The sequence below is a fragment of the Mustela putorius genome, unplaced genomic scaffold (assembly GCF_011764305.1).
Source record: "Mustela putorius furo isolate JIRA1106 unplaced genomic scaffold, ASM1176430v1.1 tig00000407_pilon_pilon_pilon, whole genome shotgun sequence".
Classification (NCBI taxonomy): domain Eukaryota; kingdom Metazoa; phylum Chordata; class Mammalia; order Carnivora; family Mustelidae; genus Mustela; species Mustela putorius.
This window is the reverse complement of record NW_025421373.1, coordinates 10,914,812-10,941,007: the sequence shown is the minus strand read 5'-3', so window position 1 is coordinate 10,941,007 and position 26,196 is coordinate 10,914,812. Positions and strand designations below refer to the sequence as shown.

At 49.1% G+C, this 26,196-nt stretch overlaps 1 protein-coding gene across 1 annotated transcript; it reads left to right on the top strand.

Moving 5' to 3' along the window:
• Positions 1 to 302: 302 nt before the first annotated feature.
• Positions 303 to 25,947, top strand: GDNF (glial cell derived neurotrophic factor). The gene is made up of 3 exons (XM_004737992.3): positions 303 to 424; positions 5,065 to 5,241; positions 22,756 to 25,947. The coding sequence occupies exons 2-3, from the start codon at positions 5,091 to 5,093 to the stop codon at positions 23,238 to 23,240; spliced, it is 636 nt and encodes a 211-aa protein (XP_004738049.1). The 5' UTR covers positions 303 to 424; positions 5,065 to 5,090; the 3' UTR covers positions 23,241 to 25,947.
• The last annotated feature ends 249 nt before the right edge of the window (positions 25,948 to 26,196 follow it).

Here is a 26,196-nt window from a genome sequence, read left to right as displayed (position 1 = left end):
GCAGCATCAGCCCGGCCCATCTCGTGCTCCCAGGCGCTGCGCCCCGAGAAGGCGCAGAGCGCGGCAGCAGCAGCTGAGCCGCCCGCCGCGCCCCGGGCCCGCGCAGCCCCGGCCAAGAGCGCGGCGCGCGCAGCCGAGTCACCCCACAACGCAAGGCAGCGGCGGCTGCTCGGACCTCGGTTTCTGGGGGTGCAGGGCATCCGCGGGGGAGCTGTCGGCATCCCTCGCTCTTCTCGAGGCGGCGGCGGGAGTCTTGGCCACCGCCTCCTGCGCACCCTCGCTGCCCCAAGATTGCGAATTAGTGCCCCTAACCAGTTGGGCGGGGCTTTGCGCTCCTGCCCTCGGCCCGGATGGGGCTCCTGGCTGGGACTCGGGGTTCCTGGAGTTAATGTCCAACTGGGGGTCTGCGGAGACCGGATCCGAGGTAAGTGGGAGAGCGGGCCGGGGTGGAACAGGGGGGTGGCGCCTGAGTCGCCGGCGGCCGCGGCGGCCTGCAGGGCGCGGGAGACAGAGGGGGTGCGGCTGGACCCCAGAGCAGGCGGTGAGATCGGAAAGAAAAGACTAGATCGAACCGAGGCACCGGGAGGGTAGAGGAGAAAGAGAAGTTGGACGCGAGAGGGGCTGGCCTTGCCGAGACGCCGGTTGCCTTCTCCACGTGGGCAAGGATATCTGGTGCCCCGATGCCTGTGGACCCCAGAATGTCCGAGAGGTTCAGTTTCCCTCCCTGGCTCCTCGGGCCTCTCTTCGGTCAAGTCCTGGGACGGGCAGGTTTGGGGTCATCTTTGAACACACCGCGACCAGAAAGTGCCTTCTCTGGACGTGCAACTGCAGAGATCTCATTGCGGGCATGTAACTACTATTGAGCTTGTTGGGGTATGTTCCGAGGAAAAGCGCACACCCGGGGAGGGACTTCTGAAAGGTGCTGAGAGCCTAAAAACTGTGGGCTCACGTCCTCCGGGCGCCGTCTTGCAAAGCTATGTTCCTCGCCCTTTTCGAACCCGGTCGCTTGCACTTTCCTAATGCCCGCAACCTCAGAAAACCATGCCCGTCGAGGTTAAGAGAGGGACTGCCTGGACAGTCCACGACTTGGGTCTTCACCTCGAGCAGGTTATTAAAACTCCTCAAAGTCTCCGCGCTAGGCCATCGAAGTGATCACTTTAATGACCTCTTTTGTCCTGTAACTCTGTGCCACCTCCCCATTAACACCCTCCGCCACTACCTTGCACCACCTCTGGGCTGACTGCGCCGTGGTTTGGTTTACCAGCCCCACCCGGTGAAAACGAACCCTCGCTGGGGAGGGGAATGGACTTTCACCGGAACCCCCAGCCTCCTGGCACCTCCCTAGTTTTGGCTGTAGCAAACCCGCCCGCAGAGCCGACGTGCGCGCCCCGGGGAGGGGGGAGAGGGTCTGCCCAACCCCTTGCTCCCAACATTTTTGCTCATTGGCGGGGACAAACACAACTCTTCCGGCCTCTGACGCCGGTGTGCTAGAGCGTGCTCGACTCTTGCACAGTATTTTGAAAATACGCTTAAGTATTCCGAGGAAGAAATGCAGCTTTCAACTCCATGCACGCGCCTCTTCCTGCAAAGCCCTCGAAGTGGGAGCTGCTGGGCTTCTGCCCTGCCGGGACCAACTGTCACCCTCACTGTTCAGCCACACATTCGCTTTTGGGGTGTTGGGGGACAGTATCGCCTTTTCAACAAGTGTCAGGTGTTCAGGGGGCCCGCAACGTTCCCAGCCCAGTCTTGCAAGGGGTTCGGATGCCCCGGGACCTAGAACCTGGTCTTTGGACCCTTACCAGACAGACCTTTCCCCCAGAGCTGCGTGCAGAAAATGTCCACTTTTTATTTACCCTGGTCTTGGGCCCAGCAGTTACGGGGAAATAAGTCCTCCGTCAGGCTAGGACACGAGGCACAGTGAAGAAAAGCAGTACATCCTTCAGGAACTTCTGTCCCTATCCCAAAAGAAAACCCCCGAGTTACAGCACGCCCCCCACCACCACGCCTCCCCTTTCTCTCCCTGAGACCTGAATCTTGAAGGCAAAGCCCAAACAAACCACCCATCCTGCCAGACAGAGGAAGGTGCGGGGGCACTGGCGGGGGCGCTCACCCCGGGGGAAGCTGTCATGGTGACGCGGGAATTGGGGGAGGGGGAAAGTCTAAAAGCAGGTTACCGAGAAACCAGATCAGGTGAGGTGGGAAGGGAAAAACCGAGAGAGGATGGAGGGTAGGAACCTGAAAAGCAGGCAAGCTGGTGAGCACATCCGGAAGTTCTGGGGGGTAATGTGGATTTGGGGAGGATGGGGGGGCCGGGGGTGCTTGTTCACGGATTTCATACTTAAAATGACGCAGCCTCTCGCCCGCGTGGGCGCCACGAGACTCGGACGGTTTCTGGTGCCCCCTGGTGCTGGGAACCCAGAAGCGCCCCACCGTGAGCGGCGGCTTCTGCGGGCACTGGGGCCCTCTGGGGCGCCCTTTCCCCCCGCTGCGGGCTTGGGGACCGCCGGGTGCGGGCGCCCGCAAAGCGTCCCTTTTGCCCTGCGGGGCGCACTGGTCCCGGGCGCATGGGGGGAGCAGGCTGTGGGGTACAAGAATGGGTGCGGGGGCACCTGGCGGAGCCGACTTCGGGAGGAGAGCGTGGTCACCGCACGTGGCAGCGCGCTAAGCAATTCGCGCGCGTAGCAAAGGCGGCGGGTTGCAGCAGAAACGCGTCCTGCAGCTGTGCTTTGAGAAAGCGATAAAAAGACAAACCGGGAAGTGGCGGGGGGTTGGAGGGGGGCGCCCAGATGGGCCCTGGGAAAAGCTTCCCTGTAGACAGACCACTGTGTGTGCTCAGCTCCCAAACCCCCTCCTTCCTCCGCCCAGCAAATACCGGGAACTGAAGAGCGGCTCCGAGTGGGGCCGGGCCCGGCGGTGCTCGCAGAGAGGAATGCGCCCTCCCTGCCGCGGGGGAGGTGGGGGAGCGCTTTCCGGGCCTGCGCTGCACCCGGCCGCGGGCGGGAACGGGAGCCGGGAGCCTCCTCTGGCGAAGCGGAGACTTTTCCACTGTTTCCTCTTTTGCCAGCTTCTCCACACTTCTAATTGAGGATCCCCACGTCCAATTTAAAAAGCTCTCCTCGGCCAAGCAGGAAAAAAAAGGAAAAACCCTCTTAATGCGGAAGGGAAATCTGGTGCCTCGGTCGCTTCCTGCTGGCGGGCACCGCGATTTGGAATGGCGCATTAACCCCGGGGCTCCCTGCCTCTCAGGGCCGCCAGCCATTTCGCACGCACCCTAGAGCTGGCACCGCGGCGAGGGGGCGGGAGGCCTGGTGTCCCCTCCAGTTCTCTCCCGTGCGCTCCTTTTGCACGGCCTCGGTGCAGTGTTCCCTGGGCCTAGGCGCCCGAATCTAGAGCCTCTGCTTTTTCCCGGGTTTGTAAACCTGCCCGCGGGGCTAGAGGGGCCGGGAGCTAGCTGCAGGTTGCCCGGAGTTCCCAGTTCCTGCAAATACCCCGAGGCCCACAGCTGCGTAGCTAACAGACGCCCGAGGGTTGGAAAATACGCTCGTCTCCGCAGCGGTGGGAGGTGGCGGCCGAATTAAACGCTTCCCCGGGTGGCCTGTGAGGGAATCTAGGCGGGAGTTCTGGGTGGAGATGGGGGTAGGGCTGGGGGACGGGAGGCGGTGAGCCTGGGAAGTCCCCGAAAGATGCCGAGCCCAAGTTTTTGCGTTTACCTGCACACTGTCTTACTCCTTCCTGGAGAAAGTTCAAGGAGATTTTCCTTAGAATCGTATATGAAGGAGGAGGCATAATTAACTACTTGAATCCCGTAGGTTCCACTTAATTTCCTTGAAAACTGGAACACGGGCATTGGGAAGACACGAGGAAACACCACACCCCGAAGTGCCTGGGTCTCCTCCACCCCCTGATTGGGTGGGGCCTGGCGCTGAGTTGACAGTGCCTTTTCGCCCCCGCCCGCGGCTACGCTGGTGTAGGCCGCCTTTCTGGGGGTGTTGAGGGCTGAGGAGCTAAACGGAACCCCCTCGCTGAGAGAACTGAGCCCCAACTCCGCACCCTTTGGTGGTCTAGGCCTTCCCCTGCCCGCGCTGCAGGGTACCATCCTCCTGGATACCCAGCGTGGGGAGCTCGAGACTCCTCTGAGCCGGGAGAGGGGACTGAGGATCAGAATCTCGCAAAACTACAAAAGTGAAATAGAGGGTGTTCCGGTATAGAAGGAAACATTAAAATTGTCAAGGCAAATGCAAACCCTACCTAACAGCAATGCTAAAGCAGTTATTGGGCGCTTATTGTATGCTCTCCTAGGTCTTTCATACGTTAATGTTCCTAACCTGGAGAGGTGGAAGTAGTATTTTAAACCTAGCTGATGCTTTGGGAAGTAACGTAACGCAGGTGTTCCCACACAGGCCAGAAGTCCCCAAGTCCCTACTACTCCTTCAGGGACAGAAAACTTCTATAAATAAGTGGGAGGAATGAAGCGCGCGGGCGGGGTGAGGGGTGCCACAAAGCCTGCCCCAGCGAGCTGACCGCAACATCTGGACCCCGGATAAAGGGTCCTTGATTTTATTCGTAAAATGAAACGCTGACCGCTTGCTTGGCTCGAAGGTTGGTTCCCGGGACCTCTGGGAGCTGCGGGAAGGTGGGAGAGCCCCGAACCGGGCGGAGGACGCAGGGTGACGGCTGTCCCCTCGTCCCTTGAGGGAATGGGGCCGTGGGGACACCAGTACGGGTTTCGTCGTGTTAGCCAGATATTGTGGTGCCGTCGTGTTGGTACCTGCCGGGGCACCGGCCCGGCAGGGAACTCTGACCCCTGGGATCCGCTGGCAGGAGTGAAGGGCGGTAGTAGGTTGGAGGCGGAGACCTAGCCGCGCCTGGGACGCCCCCGGGACCGGGGAGTGAGTTGGGGACTTGGAAGGAGGGCGCGGGATGCCCAGGGAAGCGCTGGGCTGCAGCCGTCCCGGAGGAGGGCGGTGACGAGTTTGGAGCGGGGCCCTGGGACCCGCGGGGATGCCGCGCCCTGGGCTTCCCGGCCTAACGCGCCTCCGCCGGTCCTCTCCCCCGCCCGTGCAGGTGCCGCCGCCGGACGGGACTCTAAGATGAAGTTATGGGATGTCGTGGCTGTCTGCCTGGTGCTGCTCCACACCGCGTCCGCCTTCCCGTTGCCCGCCGGTAAGAGGCCTCCCGAGGCGCCCGCCGAAGACCGCTCCCCCGGCCGCCGCCGCGCACCCTTCGCGCTGAGCCGTGACTGTAAGAACCGTTCCCTCCCCGCGTAGGGGGGGCCGCCGGCGGACCCCCACGCACCCCCACCCGCCGCCCGCACACACCCCAAGCCAGCCGGGACGGCGGGACGGCCTCCCACGCCCGCGCGGTAGCCCCCCTCCCAGGGTGTGCCTGTCGCCTGCTGCCCCAAAGCCCTGACGCCCCGTCCGTATGGGACACGTGCTGGTTTGTTTAGCCCAGAGGGTATCACATTTTTTTGCTACCCGTTTAGCATTCGGATGAACATTTCCCCCCAATCACTACCAGCACCGCAGGAAAAGACACAGTTGTCCCCTTTTCTCCGCTTCCCTAACAGACACACGCACTCCCGGTTTGTTTTGTTTTTTCCTTTCTTATCCGTTTGGGTGTGCCTGGCTGTGCTGAATTCTGGAAACAGTTGTATTTCCATCCTGAACTGCCCTTGCAAGGGAAGAGGCTGAGGTTTTCCAAAACCAAGCCCGAGTCAGAGAAAACACAGAAGGGCCTCGATTTCCAGAACAAGTATCTGGGCAGTGTCAAATCTGTTCAGAAAAGTTCCGGTTCTAGAAAGGCTTAAGGGTAAATAGTGCTAGCTAGGACTAGGGGGAAAAGCTGTAGTTGGCTCTACACGTGACGATACTAAGTTTTAAGAAAAGAACATACAAATAAATAAATAAAAATCTGTGATTTACCTCTCAAAAATATTTTAGATAGACCTCTATTAGGGCATGTCAACTATGATTTGATATAATTTGTCCTAGGCTCTTCAGTTTATCTGTTGCATCAAACAGGGTATGTGCATACATTATAAGTTAAAGGTTATGGGGGAAGTATGTAGAAAATTTGACACAACCCCCCAAAAAGCAATAGTGAGCTGTAGCCCAGATATCACCCTAGCCACTATGGCCTTCCATTATCCCACTAACTGTTTTCCACTTAAAACAAACTTAAGTCCTAGGCACAGGAGAAGCAACCCTGAAAGTCAGCTGTGAATCCCCCAAACCTAGTGGCCTTGAGCTGAAAATGCAGTGCAGGAAATGTGATGTTTATTTTATGCTTAATTACAACAATAAAAGCCTCTTCTTCTAGAAGTCCCAAGAAAGAGGAAATAGTGCATTTTCTAAACTGAATTAAGACTTCAAGAGTGACTTAAGGCTAGCAAAAGAACATGGTTGATGTCTTGAAATTAAAGTAACTGTTTTAAGAGTTTCTGTCAATTAGTTATATAAATTTATTTTTAAAGGTTTCGTTTTCAGCCATGAATATCCACCTTAGTGTACATAAAAGTTTCTCTAATAGAAACCTAAATTTAAAATGCCCCTTAGTATCATTGTCTTCAGAATAGTACCCATGAGAGCTGAGTAAGTGGCTTTTCATTCACTCTAACAGCCTAGGCCAAAGGAACAGGAACACAGTGTTAGACAATACTTCTCTAATCAGAAAGCTCAGGAGAAATATGACTGTGCCTGATTATGAAGCTGATTAATTCATGGAAATCTAACTACTTAGGCTACCTGTCTACCTAGGCTTATTTAATACTGGCTCTTGATTCTGGCTCCACTTTCTCTTTTTTTAAAAAAGATTTTATTTATGATAGAGAAAGAGAATGAGCGGGGGAGGAGCAGAGGGAGAGGAAGAGGGAGAAGCAGACTCCCCACTCAGCAAGGAGCCGGACCTGGGGCTCAATCCCAGGGTCATGACCTGAGCCTGAGGCAGAGGCTTAACCCGCTGAACCACCCAGGCGCCCCTGGTTCTGACTCTACTTTTTTTTTTTTTTTTTTAGGATTTTATTTATTTATTTGACAGAAAGAGAGAGATCACAAGTAGGCAGAAAGGCAGGCAGAGAGAGGGGGAAGCAGGCTCCCTGCTGAGCAGAGAGCTTGATTCAGGGCTTTGATTCCAGGACCCTGGGATCATAAGCCGAGCTGAAGGCAGAGGCTTTAACCCACTGAGCCACCTAGGTGCCCCATCTGGCTCTGCTTTTAACTAATTCTGACTTTGGCCAACCTACATACGTACTTTACAACTCCGTGAACAGTTTACAACCTTACAGTAAGGGGAGGCCTTTCTACTCCAAAACACCGGTGGCTATAAGACTTGGTCCCCTGGCCTTCATGGTCCTGCCCTCACTGTCCTCTGGGAAAAGACTCAGAAGGACAGAGCCCGTGCTCACTGGAATCACCCAGGGATCCTTAATGGAACACTGATGCTGGGCCTCACCCTGAGAGCTTCAGATTTAATTGGTTTCTGGTGTGGCTTGGGCATTGGGAGATTTAGATGTTCCCAGGTAACTCTAATGTGTAGTCAGGGTTGAAACATTTTGTTTGATAATACCCTAAGAAAATCTGTGCCCCATGTAAGATAGAACCAGTGACAAAGCAAGCACGGTAGCATTAATCCTACTGATGAGGGCAAGGTGGCGGTATACAAGGGACAGGTGGGAGAAGGGAGATTACTTCCCTTTTCCAGAACTGATGCTAAGTCATCAATGGCCAAGATTCCTACTACTCTGTTTACATTTGAACTAGCAGAACACACCCAATTCCATTTTATCTGCTAGAAGACCCAATAGATCCTAGAGGACACTTGAAACAGAAACGTTCCCAAAGAGAAACTGAGCTGCGTTCTAAGCCAAGTTGACTGCTTTCCAGGTATGTTCAGTTCGGTAGCAAGCCGTTAGTGCAGGGAAGGCAGAGGAATGACAGCGTGCAGACTTCGAAGGCTCAACCAGGGTCAGCAGACTCCCGTCACGGTGCTGACATTTATATCCTGCACACTGTACACCGTGCAACTGGTTAACGTTTATGGACAAAAACATTAAGTCACGAGTTGCGTTGGGAAAATGGTCCCTCCACTTTTCAAATGCCTGTACTTAGTGATTGAGCAAAGTTGCTTTTGTGCCACCTTAAGCACCCTGTGCTATTTGAAGGGGGCTAGCCTCATACCCTCACCCCTGAGGTTGCAGATGTCCTGCTGCTTCTAGTGTAAACAAAACAGCCAGAATTCTGTTCCTAGCATTTTCACAGGGTGAACTACCCACATAGAATGCATAACTGGCTCACTTGCTTGCCTACAGGTTCACTATAAAGTAAATGTGGCTGCTTCCTGTGGCAACTGTGAACTTGTCTAAACTCAAGGACTTGTGGCTTTCCCTTTGGGGCATCCAAGGACATCTTTTTCCCTTTAGTGATCTTTTTTCTTGTATTTTGCTTTTTGCCAACATCTTCTCCAAAGGGTGATTAGAGCAGGCTGGGAGGAACCCAGAAGGTGAAATTTACAGACCTCATAGCATTGTAGAGCTGACAGTTAACTCCTTCCCCTCCTCATGGTAAAGCAGCTGGCACAGAGTGTAAGAGCTCCACAAAGGTGGGAGGCAGGTCGGCTGAACCTGGACCAGAGTTTCCCCAATCATGGAGACACAGAGCAGAGCATTCGGTTTGACTGCTTAGGGGAAAACACTTTAGGTGGGAGGAAGGTCTTCATCTAGCGACTAAAAGCCTATTGCACAAGGTTGTCTGAATTTTTTAAAGGTTAGTTCATCTTAGTTGTACGTCAGATCTTGGCCCTAGATGTCAGCTCTAAATGCGTTTCACAAGCAAAAGCATAAAGTGCATGTGGTTTTAAAATTTGCAATCTGAAAGCATGTATTCATTCAACAAATAGTTCATGTGTGCCCGTGGGGGCCAGGCACTGTCCTAGGTGCTGGGAGGTCTTTGGTACACATAATAGGCAAAAGTCTCTGCCTACACGGAACATACTATCTAGTGGAAGTATGTCCAGCAGTGGTACAATCCAGTAGTACTATGAACCAGAACTAAACGTGAACAGCCTTGGACCAGGAAGGCAGACTTCTTATGTGACCAGAGGCCAACTAGAAGAAAGATTGGGCATTCTTAAATTATAATTGCAGGTAATACACAACTTACTGTAATACAATGAGACTATTTTCCCCCAGTTGGGTAGCATATCATGAAATTTCCTATGGAAACAATTTTATCAATCAAGTTATCCAGTTCCCAGGCCAGCCCACACAAATCTAGGTGTAAACCATAATATAACTGAAATACAGTTCACAGTATTATTAGGCTAGAGCCTCTTCCCGGGGTGCCAGTTCCCATAAGTTGCAGAAAGAGGGCACAGAGCAAGAAATCAGGGAGTCCCAACAAGCGAGATTTCCAGTTCCCACCATTGGATCAGAAGAGGGTTTGGGTCCCAGCCTTGGCACACAACCAGCTCTTACTTAATCTCTCAAATCTCAGTTTCCTCACCTGGAAAACAGGGTTGTTATTCCAGCTTTTTCCTGGGGTTGCTCTGAGGGTTAAAGGAGAAAATGCTTTGTAAAGCCCGTGCCTGATAAGTAAACCCTGCTGTTGTTAGGGGCATCTTCCTTCTTCCAACAGCCTGATGAAAGCCTTTCTGCCACCTTTTCCTTCAGCCTCTGCCAAGACGTTGCTCTAAATGGTGGGATTTCAAGCAGCACAACATAGTGTGGACAGTGAAAGAAATGCAAGCCTTACAAGGAGGCAAATTGGGGCCCCAAAGTCTGTCATTTGGTAAACACTTGGTCAGGCCAACCTTGCCTGGGATTCTGCTCCCCAGGTCAGGCCCCTGGCTCTTCCCAGGTTTCACAGCTCCTTCCCTTGCCCATTTTCTTGAGCCCATGGAGTTCCTGTGGAATTTTCCCCACCAGCTTCCCATGGGCATGTTAGGGAGACCCTCTTCCCCCACTGGGGAGAAGGGAGCCAAGGCAGGCAGACCCATATGTGTAAGTGATAGGGGAGTGTGGGTTGTAGACCACCTGTACTGAGTATTTCTGCTTTAAGTGATCCCTGGTGGATATTTAATTTAAGATGCTTAATTTAAGATGTTTTGGAAACGCAGCAAAACCCTTCTGGTGAACTTTACTAAATGTTCAGCCTGTTGTTATCCAGCAAAGGAAGTTTCTAGAAGCTAGTTCAGTGTTAAGCTTTCCAATCTAATGTTATGTTATGAGATGTAGAACTTGGAATGAATAAGCACCATTTACCTATTGCTTCTCCTTTCCTATGTGAATGAGCAGTGCTATGATAAAGTAAATATATAAGCTGGAAGAGGACTCAGCCCTTTGAGATGAGACTTTGAAATCAAGAAATTTCATGTCTGACCCTTTTAGGAGGAATGGATTCCTCACTTGAGATCTGAGACCAGCATCTCACTCTGGCCCCAGTCTGGAGACCAATATTACACTGTTGCTGTTTAGAGAAATCTATTTCAGGCTTAATTTGGATTGGCCGGTCTTAGGACCTTCGGCTGATCTGACAGCCTAAGAATTATGCTGAAAAGACTCTACTTTTCTGTGATATAAAAATAAAGACAGCCCACCCACCCACCCCCCCCCCCCCCCCCCCGGCAACATCCCTTTCATCTTTGTTCGTTTAGTACTTAATGGTCCATTGCACCTTCATTCAATTAAAACACTTATTCTTTAATTAATCACTTGAGCTCAATCAAGAAGCAAGTATTAAGTATCTTCCATGTACTAGGTGCTGTGTGGCATCAAAAAGACAAAATGGTGAACTTAAACAGCTTATGGTCTGGTTGTAAACTATGGAGAAGCAGATGGGTGGGTGGGCGGATTGTCAGACAGACCGATATGTCTATCAAGGGGCTTATATTAGCTGAGGTCATGGTAAGAATTCTTAGCAATGAGGTCACTGGGATTTGGAGATCACAGCAGGAAAGGATTCAGGGAAGAGGGAGGATTTGAGCTGGTACTTGAAAGATGGGTATTAGGAAGAGAAGGGAAAGGGGAAAAGACACATTCCAGACTAGGGAGAAGCATGGGCAAATTTATGACCATGATATGGGGCAGGGCAGGTGGTAACCCCAAGGAGGAGGCCAGACCTCCTGTCCAGAGCTGAGGACAGGTGGCGGGAAGTGGTATGAAATTTAGGGGATCTCCGCAGGTGATCCCCAGATGATGAGATGCTATAAATCTGGGACAAGGAGGGGTTTGCTGTGTTTGATGGCAGCGGAGGGCTGCGGGAGCATCTTGAGCTGGCAGGTGGCTGTGGCTGTGGGCTCTCGCTGCAAAGCCGTCTCACTGTAAAAGCTACTCAGGCACACGAGCTGCTTGGGAGTGGAGTCTGTAGCATTAGGCATATTTTTCATTTTGAGGTATTGTGTTCTCATGTTTTAAAAGGGCACAAAAAAGGGCATGTTCTAGGCACAGGCACCGTTGAATCAAGGTATTAATCCTCAAGGAAGTCAATAACTACAAATAAAAACTGATTATTAAAATTATTGTCATAGCACCTTTTGGCTATCCAGAGGGTTGACTCCGTTTTTTAAACGGATAAGTTTTGTAGCTTGTCCAAAAATTGAGTACGTTTGAGCTCTACTGGATGGGAGGAGATACTTGTATCCCATTTTACAGATGAAGGAATGGGACCTCGAGCATTGTTCAAGGTCACGAAACTAGTAGGTGGTGAAGCCAGAGTTCAGACTTCTGGCCTCAAAGCCAGTATTTCTTGGCTTTACACAGACTGTGCTCCCATATTAGTAGATTAAGAAAACACAAACATTGGCTTGCTAAAAATACATTCACTAACCCTGAAACACAGATTTTTCAAGAAAGTCCAAAGAGTCAGCTAATAGAAGGAGGAAATATTAAATTTTTTAAGCCCTTAAATTTTTATTTATTTATTTATTTGACAGAGAGAGAGAGAGAGAGCACAAGCAGGGTGAGTGGCAGGCAGAGGGAAAAGCAGACTCCCCATTGAGCAAGAAGTCCCAAGAGGGACTCAATCCTGGGACCCTGGGATCATGACCTGAGCTGGTCATGTGCTGACCTGGCTGACGCTTAACCCTCGGAGGAACTCAGACACCCCTAAGGTCTTTTTTCATTTCCATTTGGGTGGCAGTGGGCTTAGGCTCCTATTTTTAGTGGCTACTTTGAAGTCCGGATCAGCAGCTTTTAAGGAGGAAACATGAATTTCTGTACATATGCCAATACCACCAATGCCTGTAGCTGTGAGAAGAGGCTTCCTAACATGTGGGGACAAGTGAGTTCTGCTCATATGTTTTGTAGGCTGACAGAATTTGGGAGGCCTTCCGGGAGGTACTTTTTCTCAGAGCAGTCCTGTTCAGCCCTGGGGAAGGAGACACTGACATGGGAAATCCAGGGTCAATGCATAAGGGCCAGAGTCACCCCCACGGTGGGAGCAGGAGTGAGTTTGCACAGGGAGATCTGGGGTCACTATTGGGAATCTACCAGTTAGCTCAGGAGAGGCAAACCCACTTTTTGCATGGCTTTAATAAGGTCATGGAGGTGGAAAGCCACGGTTTTAAAAGTCTTCAATCTTTTTTGTCTGTAAATCTGCAGAAAGAATGTTGAAAAACTATTGCACACTTCTAAGAGGATACCTAAAATTTTGAATCACAAGTTTAATAGTCGTACGAGATGTAATTTCCAGCCCATTAGAGAACTGTAGGTGGGCTTCACATATATTTGTCGTGAAATCTTCGAGCTGCAAATTTAGTTTCTTCAATTCATGGGAAACTAGCAAACGAATTAGCCCAGATAAATGGACTTTTTGGTCGGAAAAGATAAGACTTCATTTCTAGTTCAAAGACACATGTGAATATACATCCATGACAACCATCACAATTCTGGATCCTAATTACACGATGAAGATATGGTTGGGTAGGTGGACAGGCAGTCGGGGGGAAGCCCAGAGCCTTGCCGTGAGTGTCTGGCCAGAATGAAATATGCAACCACCCACTTCAGCATATCTTGGTTTATTCATATGGGACTTCATAGTACATGGTTCATAGTACAATAAATACCACGTGTCCTTCACCAAGACTGACCTCTTGTTAGCATTTTGCTTCATTTTTGTCCCCTGATCCACTTGAGAATTGGTTGCAAACATAACATCAAATGCTTCTGTACCATCTAAGAACAAGGATATTACCTTACATTACAACAGTTCAATGATCAGTCTCAGGTAGTTTAACAATATTGTTATCCAATACACAATCCATATTCGTATTTCCCCAGCTGTGACAATAATATCCTATGTGTTTTTTCCCCTGAATCAAGAATCACAAATTGCATTTGATGATTATGTTTCTTCTTTGGAGGAAAGATTTTATTTATTTATTTGAGAGAGACAGAGACAGAGATAACAACAGAGATAGTGAAAGAGAACACAAGCAAGGAGGAGAGGGAGAAGCAGGCTCCCCGATGAGCAGGGAGCCCCATCTGGGACTCAGTCCTGGGATTGAGGTTCAGGATCCTGGGATCCAATCCTGGGATCCAGGTTCAGGACCTGAGCCAAAGGCATACCCCTAACCGAATGAGGCACCCAGATGCCCCATTGATCACCTTTCTTTATTTTCCTTGAGAATAGCTCCAAGCCTTTTCTTCCCATGACGCTGAAAGTTCTGCAGAGTTCAGGCTGTCTTCCTGCTCTTTTGTAGACTTGCCCTTCGATTGGGATTTGTGTGACTTTTTCCATGTTACGAGATTCAGGTAAAAATCCTCAGAATACTGAGTTCCTGATGATGTGTCCTACATCAGGAGCCACCAATACCGGTTTTTCCTCCAGAGCCACGCATGCCTGCATGGTCCCAGTGTGGCCTCACAGTAAAATGAGTGAGATGGGCAAGAAGCACCCCTCTCTCACTGAGGTGGAAGGCTGATTTTATAAATGCAATCATTTTTGAATGATCTGTATAGCTGATTCCATGAAGAGTCTTTGAGAGGCCAGTAAATTCTTTCACGTGGGGGGGGGGGGTTGCATAGCAAGTCCCTCCTCACATTTGACCGTAGGAATCCAGTTCAAATGACAGGGAACACTTTTCTTTTACCCCCTGTATTTTCCTCTCCTTTTGCTGGTCCTCTGCTTGCCCAAGTCCCTCAGACCTTCAGCGTTCCTCTTAGCCACCAGCTCAGTGGGCCCCTGGGAGGGTCTGAGGGAATGAGAACACAGAGCCCCGGAGCATTGTGGGGCCTCTGGCCTCACGCAGGGCTTTGTGGGAGGGGAGAAGCAAAGGTTCCTTTGCTCCCAGGGTCCTTTTGGAGTTTCCCCTCAGAACCCACTTGCCTCAACACCGCAAGGGATTCTTTTCCCAAGTGGCTATTTGAGTGCTTAATTTTACTGGGTAACTTTCTCACCTTCCCGTAAGGTTTTCATAAATGCAATCACAGAGCTCATGGGGTGCGCTCGTTAGCATGGGGGTGTTTACTGCAGACCGTGAAGTGCTTTTAGCTCACGCCAGGTGTTCACGGATTAGTTAACAAATGGACACCCTGTGGGGTGTGTTTGTGACTTAAAAGCAAGAGGATGGACATTTTCCTTCCAGGGGAGCCATGCTGTATTACTGTAAAATTATTAACATAACTATAATGAAAGCGTGGACCACATAGGTGGAAATCAGAGCCGGGCAATCAGAATCTGATGGCAAAATGAGTACACTGTCTGTCTCTTCCTCGGTAAGGTTTCGGGGCTATTTGTCTTCCTGGAATAATTTCCATTACCCTCATGGCAGGTTTCCTTAGTTAAGTTGTGGGATAAAAGTTCAAGACTGTATATCTAATACTCGTGTGAGATGTTGGTCAAAGTAGCTGGAGATGGTAAAAAATGGCATTTTGATGAGCAAAGTGGCTTCTAAGAGTATACTCAAGGGTCCTTTTTCTTGAAGGTTTATTCTGAAATGGTTTGCATACTAGTTGGGTCTTTTTCTTCTGCATTGAGAGGATCCAGAAAGGCTTTTTTTAAACAACAAAACACTGGTGTTTTTACAAAGCGAATACTTTTCAAATAAACCCATGTCATGCCTTCCTGTCAACAAACCACGGGTCATGCAGAGGATGCACTATAGCTCTGGCAATGGTCACAGTGACTTAGTAAACCGCCTCAATTGGTGAGTTACTCTTAGGGAACTAGACGCCATAGACCCCTCTTGAAGTTAACTCAGGAGTACCCAAGGACTAGGCCGGTCTATCTAATCTGGGAGAGTACTTTGTCTAAAATAGGAAAACGATGGTGATCGTTACATAATGTGACACGTATCTGCATTCTGGTGCTTAGTGACCCATAGGCTTTTTATTTTTAATTAATTCAAATAAGTGGCAAAATTAACACATAAGTAGGAGCAGATGACAAAACTCTGTAGAATTTTTCGGAGAACTAGAACATGGTCGCGGAATAACACCACACATTTCAGAGGTCGCTGAAGGTCAAATAGAACCAGAGTCAACTTGCAAGCTTGCAAGCCAGGCTGGACCCGTGAATCATTTGGTAGCAGTGACAGTGGGGGATTCGAACCTTGGAATCATAAGCTGGGTATGACCCAAGCATGCTCGAAGCGGCGAAAACAGAAATGGATAAAATAGAGATTTTGAAGAGAATGGCAAGTTTAGCTTCAACTTCCCGTCGATGGAGACGGAAGGCTGACAGCGTGTTGGTGGAGTATGTCCTCTCCGAGGCCATCAGCTTCATCCCTTCCTTTACAGATGGAGACTGAGGTGTAAGGATGCATCCCCCTAGAAACCCCGAGAACCCCCTAGAACCTAGGGTATCTTGAGACTCAGCACCCTTTCTACACTTCTTTTCACCTCTCCTGCATGGGCAGAGGAAGATGTTGAGTTGAGAGACATGCCGTGGTGATTATTTCAGATGTAACCAACGCACTGAGCCAAGAGGAAAACTGAAAAGGTCAAGAACTGCGAGACCTTAAAATACCTCCCAGGGGCTTTCAGGGGCCCTGGGCAGAACGCCACTGGGGTGACAGCCAGAGAGGGCCTCTCCCTGACAGAGGCCACCCAAAATGAATGTTTTCAGCAACCCCCCCCGCCCCCGCGCCCCCAGGACGGAGGCCATCCCCATCTCAGGCCGTTAGCACTGGGGAGGGCCCCAGAGAAGGTCCGGTGGAGCTCAGGAGGACTCAGTGACTGGCCCAAGGTCCTCAGATGGTCAGGAACTGACCCCAGACTGGAATTCGAGGCTGTGTTCTCTCTAGCTCTGCCCTGAGAGCCTCGTCGTTTGGTGCCAGAGTGAGTTTGAGGAGCTTCCGGAGATGGGGCCTCTCTGTCGGAATCTGCCGCCACCCTTGGCTGCTGGTTTTCCGGTTTTAACTGGGAAATTGCCAGCTCTGCCTTAGAGTGATATGCAAGACCCAGGGTACAGGAGGTGGCCCTGAACAGCATGGCTGTTCCCTTGCCGGAGACGACTTACTGTATTCCGTGGCCCGCAGGAGCCCGAGTTTAGCATCTACTTCACGTAACTCAGTTTGTGCTGAATTTTCCAACAGAATGTCTGTTTCTCACTGAATTTGGTGAATGTGTACAGGTGAAATCAGCGTATCTTCAACTTGTTCCAGAGTAAATTACCACATGCCCTGAGACTGAAAAAGCTGCATAGTAGTAAGCTTTTTTTTTTTTTTTGTACTTAGAAACAGATATAGCATGGAACCTTAGATTAAGTTTGAACTTTAAACCAAGAGACCACATTTATGAGTCACGTGGCCTTTCTTTTCATCTTCTCTGAGCCTCAGTTTCCCAATCTGTGAAGTGAAAATAATACCCATTCCCTAGTTAGCCTTGCAGGGATGTTGTGGGGCTTAAAGTTGATGTTGTAGGAAAAGAGGCATCCGTCTCTCCTTTATAGCGGTAATATTTTATGTGCATCAAGGAAGCTGTTATTTTAAAACATAGAATGATGAAATTTTGCAATGCGAGGAATTTTTAAGTTTTTTAATACTTACAATATTTCAGTACTTAAGTATTAGTAAAGAAAAATCACGTTTATATTTTATTGAAAAGTAAAAATAATGTATTCCAAAGAATGACATGGGCTGGGAATTTTCTGGAGAAGCTCTATCAGTCAGGCTGATTCTTTTCATATAAACATGCATGTGCACACGTGTATGCACACATGTATGTACATATGTGTGTGTATATAGATAGAACTTGTGTTCTGCATGTGGGTACTCTACAGAGCAGGCAGGACTGTATCTGGGGTACAGGCACGTAAAGATATCCGATTAAATACTCCCACCCCCAGGTTTTCCCCTCGCCTCCTGTCTGTGGACAGCCTTTTCGGGGAGGCTCTCCCTGTGAGGACAGGCTGCCCAGCACCTCAGCAGCCCGGATGTAGCCTCCCATGACCTTACCTCCCCCAGCCACCTCCCCCAGCGTGTACCCACTGGCACGGGGCACTACCTGGAATAAGACCTGTGTGGCCTTGGCTTATGCAGTAACTCACCCGTGGGCCTCAGTGTGTTAACCCTTGCTCTTCTGGTACATAGCAGCTGGCTATCTTACAGTGGAGTACAGACGCTAGTCTTCCCCCAGAACAAGAAACAGACTTTTCTCCCAGGCCCCTGCATCCTTGAGGCTGACTCTGGCCTGGAAGACTGTTCCTCTAAGAGAGGCTACTGTGGGTACCAGGATCTAGCCCTATCCCCCTCCCCCTTTTATTTTCTGGAACTCTCAGAGCCTCAGGGACCTTCCCTCTGTCCCCAGAGCCCACTCGCACGCTGGGGGAGGAGTCTTCTCCTTGTGCTGCCTCCCTTTGGGGCCCATGGGTTGAAGACAAGCTGAAGGCTGGCTTAGACACCCCCCCCCACCCCACTCAACAGCCTGGCTGGGGCAGAGAGGCAGACAATGTGATATGAATATAAAAGGACCCCTTTGATTAAACTGTACTGTTCTTAAGAGAAATCTAGTATTTAGGAGACTGTTTTGTCCATGGGATGCCTGCTTAACTAAGATAATGTTTTGAATATGTACTTTTTACTTAGGCTATTACAAGAAGTACTCTGTGTCCTTACATTGTTCCTATAAAAACTCAATTACCTTTACAAAATGGTCAGTATCCCAGTCCTTTGTTCCTGAGGTGACTTTACTGTCTTTCCCCATAATCAAGAGAGGCAAGGTCTCTGCTGTGAACGGTTTGTTCCCAGAAATATTCCCCCAGTACAAGGTTTCATTTGTTTAAATAGCACTGTTTATACAAAGGACACATCAAAGTTAAAATATTTTAAAGAGAATAATGCCAAAATATCTGGTTGCATACTGAAGGGTCACTTTAAATGCATTTGAGTATATTGATTTTTTCAAAAACTTTAGCTTTTAGACATGATTTTCCAAGACATATCCTCCAAGCAGGTCTGGGAAAAGAGCAAGTGTTTGACCTATTTTTTTAAAATGATGCTCCTCTTTTGTGGTTTGCAAGTATTTTACTATCAAAGTTACTACTCACGAGGGCTGTTTGTATAGCTGACATTTTGCCAAGCCCTTTATAGGATGCAGAAGAAAGTGATATGCCATTAAGTTTTAATTTAGGGAACTAATCCAAACCCTAATCCCCTACATTCCCCTCAGCTCCATGAATTCTTGGAAGATAGAGGCAGCTTTGGGTTGGCCGGAGCCCGGGGTTCGAGGCCTCTGCAGAATTTCTAAGAACAGACTCAGTGAAGTGAAGAGCTCCTCGTGCACCCGAAATGCCTCGTGTTGATAAATTAAGGCGCCTCTCCATAAGGGAACTCAGTCAGCATCAAGAGGCCTGGAATGAGGAATCTAGTTGGAAGAGACAGGCCTATTTGCTCTGTGGTTTGGAAAATCTAATGTGGGTCGGCGGCAATGTCGCCACCCACCTGACCCATCTTGGAAAATAGAACGTTACCCTTTTCTGGTTTCCAAAATTCATATCCATGTAAAACTTGCAAACTAAATATTTATTTATTTATTTATGCTTTATTTTTTAAGGAGAAGAAAGGAAAAAGGGAAGAAGGAAAGAAAAAAATACCCTCTGGGCTCAATGAGAATCATTTGGAGCCTAAAACTGGGGCTTCGATAAATATTTCCACATTACCCACCAGAAGGAAAAGTTCTTACCAGCTATATCCTTCGGTTTTACATCAAGCATTTATTGACTGCTTCCCAGGTTCCTGGAAGCCTTTTGATTCAGGATTAATAATCCGTTTACCACCTTACCCTAAAGCATAAGTGGCTGGTGCATTCTCTTCGCTATACTCTTCACCTTGAAAAGCCAATTGGAATTTTAAATAAAGGAACTAAACGTTCTCATAACAAAGTATAAGTATGTTGCAAACATCATTTAGGGCTGCTTATGCGAAAAATGTATTTGCAATTTATGTGAATTCAAATTTAGCAGGGTGCTCTGTATTTTACCTGCAAGCAAAATCAATGGACAGAGCCATGTAGTCAAAATGTCATAAAAAGGTGGGAAAATGATTTTGGGGGAACTTTGAAAGGATCAGGCAATAAATAAGAACAAATACTGATTCAAATTGTTATTATAACTCCTGTAATATAAAAGCATGTAATTTATCATTGCATAAATTAATGAGTCCCTAAACCAGTTTAAGTTGAACTTTTATAACTCGAATGTTTTCCTATGTGTTTATATTAAGATTTTAGTAAGGTTTCATCCTGATTTCTGAATAATCTTCAGTTCTTAATCAATTTTGGCTTTCTATGCCCCAGGTTCTTAAGTTACTGATCTATTCAAGAATTCTTGAATAGAGTTGGGGGGGGGGTCCCCTTCACGTGAGTCCTTTTGTCATACAAAGGGTCTTTTGGGGGAACATGAAGACTTTTGCAGAACTTTGATTAATCGCCTCTAAAATATCAATTTTAGAAGTTCAGATTTCTATACAAGAATGGTTTTTTGAAACTGAGCACATCTAATTTCCTCTTCAGAGCTTATTATTGGAAAAAAATTACAAATAGCATAAGGAGCTCATTCTTCAAGCCATTCATTTCTTTATACAGAGTGATTTAAAGGTTTTTGTATTTTAAAGGTTCTTAAGTTCAGTTAGAAAGGGGTTCCAAGGAAATGATTAATCAGAGCTCCTCCCACACCAGTCCTCCCAGAGAGAGCCCCTTAAAAGCCCTGTGGGGAGTCAGACCTTGAGAGACTTGCCTGCTGCAGGAAGCAGGCCAGCTAGATATTTCACTCTCAGGTGGAAAATGACAGTGTCACTCAGGGCATGGCTGCTTCCCATGTGACATCATGGGCTGTTTACCTGAGAGCTGTTTATTTCATGATGGTGTGGTTCTTAACCGAAGTCTAAGCGTCCCCTTGAAAAATTAAGGACTCCTTCTTCTCCCCTTATGAAGTGCCCTATTTCATTCAAAATTTATGGTGGGCTTCCAGGGACAAGATCCTATTTTAAGTGCTTGGGGGTCCATGGGGGAACAAGCCAAGCAAAGGTCCCTCCTCCCGGAGTTGATTTTCTATCAGAGAAGACAGACAACAAATAAAAAACTTAAGAAATCAGTTCTATAATACGCTGAAAGATAGTATTATGGTAGAGGGTGGGGAAGCAAGGCAGGGAGGTCAGGGTTGGACTTGGTGGTGGTGACATTTGAGCAAAGACCTGAAGGGTTGTGGGAGTGAGCCACTGCGCGCTGTGCAGGAACAGTGTTACAGGCAGAGAAGGAACAGACAGCACAACGGCCCCGAGCTCCTGCTTGTGTCTGATCTGTGATACTCAACCCAGGGTGCTTTTGCCCCCAGGGACATTTGGCAATGTCTAGGAAAGGTGGGGGGATATCACTGGCATCTCCTGGCTAGAGGCCAGGAATGACGCTTACCAACCTACAGTGTGGGGAACAGCCTCCCGCGGCAAAGAAAGATCCTTCCCAAAATGTCAGTGGGGCTAATGTTGAGAAACCCTAAGTGTGAGAAGTGGCGAGGAGGCCTGGAAAATTGGAGGAGAGGCAGTAAGGGAAAAGAGAAGTAGAAGAGATCAGAGGTGACCAAGGCTGGAGGAGAAGGAATGGCTAGGCCAGCGAGGGCCTTAGGCCAGCCTGGACTTTGACTGTTACTCCAAGAGAAATGGGGAGCCATTGGAGGGTCTGGAGCAGAGCAGACATGACCCACATTAACAGCTATGGCTGCTGAGTGGAAAATAGGTTGAAGGAGGGTAAGGCTGGAAAGAGGGAGCTGAAGGCGGCTGCGGTAATCCCAACAGAGACAATGGGCCCAGACCAGGGTGGGAGCAGCTTCGTGACTTCCAGGCAGCAGGACTTTCCAAAGCCAAATCCCAGATATCAGACAATGAGGTATTCTGGGGGTTCCACACAATCTGCACTCTTCATTACTATGTATCCTAGATTATATGTTCTATATAATCTAGATAGATCAGTGTTCATCAATAGACTTATCAATTAATCAAGCAATTGGTATAGTTAAATTGCTTTAGCTGGATTTTGTTTTACACACAGGATTCCTGATATGTGTTTTAACAATCAGTCCATGACAGGGGCCCCTGGGTGGCTCAGTCTGTTGAGTGTCTGCCTTTGGCTCAGGTTGTGATCCCAAGGTCCTGGGATCAAGCCCCGCATCGGGCTTGTTACTTAGTAGGGAGACTGCTTCTCTCTCTCCCTCTGTCTGCTGTGCTCCCCACTTGTGCTCTCTCTTTCTCTGCCAAGTAAATAAATAAATAAATCTTTTTTTTTTTTAAATCCACGGCAAAACAATTTGGTAGGAGTCAGGCACAAAGTAATCCTTCTCTGCTTTACCGTGGTCTCAGCAAAATACATTCACTCTTGCCAATGACTACTTTGAGGTGTCTTTTTCTGAGCCACAGATACCCCTAAACATGCTAAGTTACCTTTAATGGGGATGAGGGGAGCATAAGAGTTCTAGGCCCTAATAATGAGGGGTTTAAGTGGCTTTCTTCTTTTAGAAATGCATTAAATTGTTCAAACAGCTCCTCACCTCTTATTTGATCAGCCAAAGCAGATGCTGCAACAGAGCAGAAAACTCTAAGAGACTGGGAATCCTTGCTCTAACCCCAAGTTCTCCAACTTCTGAGAAGAGCTGCCTCCTCATTCCATCGGAGAGCCCCTATTCCAGCTCTGATTCTCAGCCAAGAAAAATGGCCTTCAAGGAGCCACCTGCTCCCAGCAACTGCAACACAGACTGGTTAAAAAATGGCAGATGTTGGGGCACCTGGGTGGCTGAGTCATTAAGCGTCTGCCTTAGGCTCAGGTCATGATCCCAGCATCCTGGGATGGAGTCGCGCATCGAGCTCCTTGCTCTGCAAGGAGCCTGCTTCCCCCTCTCCCTCTGTCTCCAGCTCAGCGTATTCGTGTTCTATCTAACAAATGGATAAATAACAATCTTAAAAAAAAATAGAAAATTAAAAAAAGAAAAGACAGATGTTATTCAAATGGAAGATGTGCTTCTGAGGACTTGTTTTCTGCAAGGAAGTATGTCTATCCCCACATGCCAGTTCCCTCATCCATTCATCCATTCATTTATTTTAGTCTCCTCTTTTAACTGGATACTTTCCCTTCTGAGGGTGCATTTTCACCTCTGCTCCCGGTAGGGGTTGGGGGGGGAGGTTGCACTGGTTACTTAGCCTGACCCAGCTGCTGGTTCCACTGGGCGTCCCTGCTAGGCTAACTGTGGAGGCACTTTCCAGGAGAAGCCCACTTGAAACGAGCCTTGTCATCTCCTTGTCGTCTCATGTGACCTTTTCTGTTTTCTTGCTGAACAGCAAACGTGCCAGAAGATTATTCTGATCAGTTTGACGACGTCATGGATTTTATTCAGGCCACCATCCGAAGGCTGAAGAGGTCGCCCGAGAAGCAAGTGGCCATGCCACCCCGGAGAGAGCGGAATCGCCAGGCGGCGGCCGGCAGCCCGGAAGGTTCCAGGGGGAAAGGGCGGCGAGGACAGCGGGGCAGAAACCGGGGCTGTGTCTTGACGGCGATACATTTAAACGTCACTGACCTGGGTTTGGGCTACGAAACCAAGGAGGAACTGATTTTTCGGTACTGCAGTGGTTCCTGTGACGCGGCCGAGACCATGTACGACAAAATATTAAAGAACTTATCCAAAAATAGGAGGCTGGTGAGTGACAAAGTCGGGCAGGCTTGCTGCAGACCCATCGCCTACGATGACGACCTATCGTTTCTAGATGACAACCTGGTTTACCATATTCTAAGAAAGCATTCCGCTAAAAGGTGTGGGTGTGTCTGACTCCGGCTCCAGAGACTGCTGTGTATTGCATTCCTGCTACAGTGCAAAGAAAGGGACCAAGGTTCCCAGGAAAAGTTAGCCCCGAATGGAAGATGAGGACCAAGGAGGCGGAGGCGGAGGACGGAGGAGGAGGAGGAAGAGGAGGAGGAAGAGGAAGGCAGCCGTTGGGGGAGCCTGGTGGAGGGAGATTCAGCTACAGAGAACTGGACGGGAGAGGAAACAGCCATCTGGACTCTCCCTGCCGGCAGCTAATGTCGCCGGCAGCCGATGTCACCAGCAGCTTAGGGCTGGGGTCCCTGGTTGGGTGTTTCCCATCATCAGACACAGCCCACCACGGCTGGCCCCGGGCACAGTTGCGGATGCACTTGAAACCAGACCAGTGTATCTCCTGTGGTTTATTTTCACACATCTGGAGACACCTGGGAAACGGTCATCCTGGTGTCATTCCTTGTCACGACGTTTTACTGCTGAAAGCAAGAAAGGCTTATTTTTCTGTCACTCAGCGGAAACATACCCCGGAGAGGAGGAAGAAAAAACAAAACAACACAACGCAACACCAAAAGCAAAGACACAAGAGATCGTTCCCTTTGAATTTGAAAGTTGAAGCCTGAGGTTTCCTAAAGCCAGCATGGTTTGCCAACGGTCAGTCGGTCATGGATTTGGAACCTGGTGTGTGGGGCAGGAAGAAGTTGGCTAGGAACCAAAAAGGCTGTCCTCATGACTAAAAACAAACCCAAAGGTATTTCCTTGATGACCTTGGAAACAGGAAACCAGTTGTGGTTTTCGGCAGCATTCTTGCAGGAGAGCAAGTGGGGAAGGCCCCCCAGCCGCCCCGGGGGCAGGGGGACCCGCTGGGCCTGCCGGTTTACAAAGAGACAGAGGTTACATACCCCCCAGCTCCGTTTAAGCATGGTCACCAGTGACCAGAGAAGCTACTCGATGCAATGCATCTGTTTCAGATACAGAAATATAGAGAAGATATTTATTGAGATTTAAGTTATTGTTATTTATTACCGTTCACTAATGAGTTGCTCTTTTCTCCCCTTATTTATTAAAGTTTCTTTTCAAGGTGCCAAAGCATATGTGGTCGCAAAATGCAAAGAAAAGTGACAAAGGAAATTTTGATTGGGAACAAGGGTCCATGCTTTTCAAAGTATTAAAAAGTTTCTCAGTAGGCAAAAATCACTTACTTTACCTTTTTAAGAAAAGCCCTCCCTCATCTCCCCCCCAACCCCATCTCAGCCTCTTCCCTATTTTTATTTTTGAGAAAAGGAATGCGGCAGAAGGAGCGCTTCGGTTCGGCCCCCTCTCGGGAGCGGTGGGCAAAGACCCGGGGGCTCTGGTTTTACGTCCTCGCTGTTCTGTCGCTGAGCAGGTCTGCCACACGCTCCCCTTTCTGTTGTATGTAAGCCCTTACTCCCTTCCGCGTGTATCTATCTATGACATGCATAACCGTGTATATGAAAGGTTAAATCCCTTTTAGTAAGTAGTCCTGGAGTCAGTGTTGACCTAAAAGTAAGATACAAATCCTGTCAGCCGGCCATGGTCTGTCCCGACTCTTCCCCTGTCCTTCCATCCACCACTGTCTTCTTAGAGAAACGTGCTCACGCCCAGGGTAGCCAGGGAGCACGTGGCCCGCCTTCCAGAAGCGGGATCTATCTGGGTGCCGTAAAAGCCCCTTGGCTGTCCCCTGGGGGGTAACGGTCGCTGTCCCTGTCAGAAGGAGGTGGCCCAGAAGGGAGGATATCTGACCCAGCCGCATACACACACCCAGTCTCATGCCCACAGAATGTCCTACCTGTACGATGAAAGCCTTTGGAGGGGCGGGGGCATAAGGCTGGAACAACCAGCTCCTCACACGAGTCCCGGATGTGGGATTGTCTGGCAGCTGACGAGGCACGAGGAGCTGGGCCCTATATTAAGAGTTTGTTGCATGTTTCATAAAAGGGATTTTTATCAAGGAAATCATCTATCACTATCCGAGTGGCTAATAGCCCAAAAGTATGACAGATTTAGCAATTAAGTGACCTATGGCCTCCCTCAAACAATCATGTGAATTTTGCAAAGTAACCAAGAGGCACCATTTAGCAGACATCCCTTCCCCCACGCCCCCAAAGACCCAAGTTCACCATCATTCTGTCCCTGTCTTTTCTGTTCCCCTTGCACAACTTGGAGATAAAGTAAAAGGACCCCCCTGCCCCTGGGACCAGAGTGGGGACCTCGTCGAAGAGCAGCTTGCTTCAAACAGTGACAGACCCAGCCGTCTGGTCATTTGTGAAGCACAGTGTGACGTAGCCCCAGGACCGTCTGTCTGGTTCAGACAATCCTGGCAGATTTGGTGGCTGGCGTCCCCAGGGGTCAGCCTCAGTTCCCCCCCGCCCCCCGCTGCCCCGATTCCCATGAAAAGTCCTTGTTCACAGGGGCTCTAGGACACAGTGGATGTGGACAGCTCGTTCCCAGCATCACCACAAGCAAGTTTTAACTGAAGCTAATCACTCTACCAAATCCACAAAAAGGGTAAAGTTTGTGATTTTTCTGTATCATTGCGATTACCATCTGATCTGGTAGGGAGTGCACTTCTTTGGAAGTTCTGACTTCTCTGATCTGTCTCAGTCATTTGTGTTATACAACCAAAGTTCTCTACAGACTTTATTTTTGTACAATATCATTTTGTAACTTTTTACAAATAAAAACTCATTTCTATTGCTCCCTGTCCTTCTGTCTTTCCTCCTGTGCCCGGGGACCACAGCTAGCCCAGGCGGCCATCCCAAGCATTTAGGATCAGCCGGGCCCTGGACCTGAAGCCTGCCCCTGCCTTCACCACCACACAGCCCACAGTTCCGTCAATGGCCTTGCCCGTCCGCTGCTCACACCCGATCCCCACCCAAGGGAGAACAAACTTGAAACAATGTCCCTCACTTTTTCCACCCATACTTCCGGTGTGCCGACCCTCTGC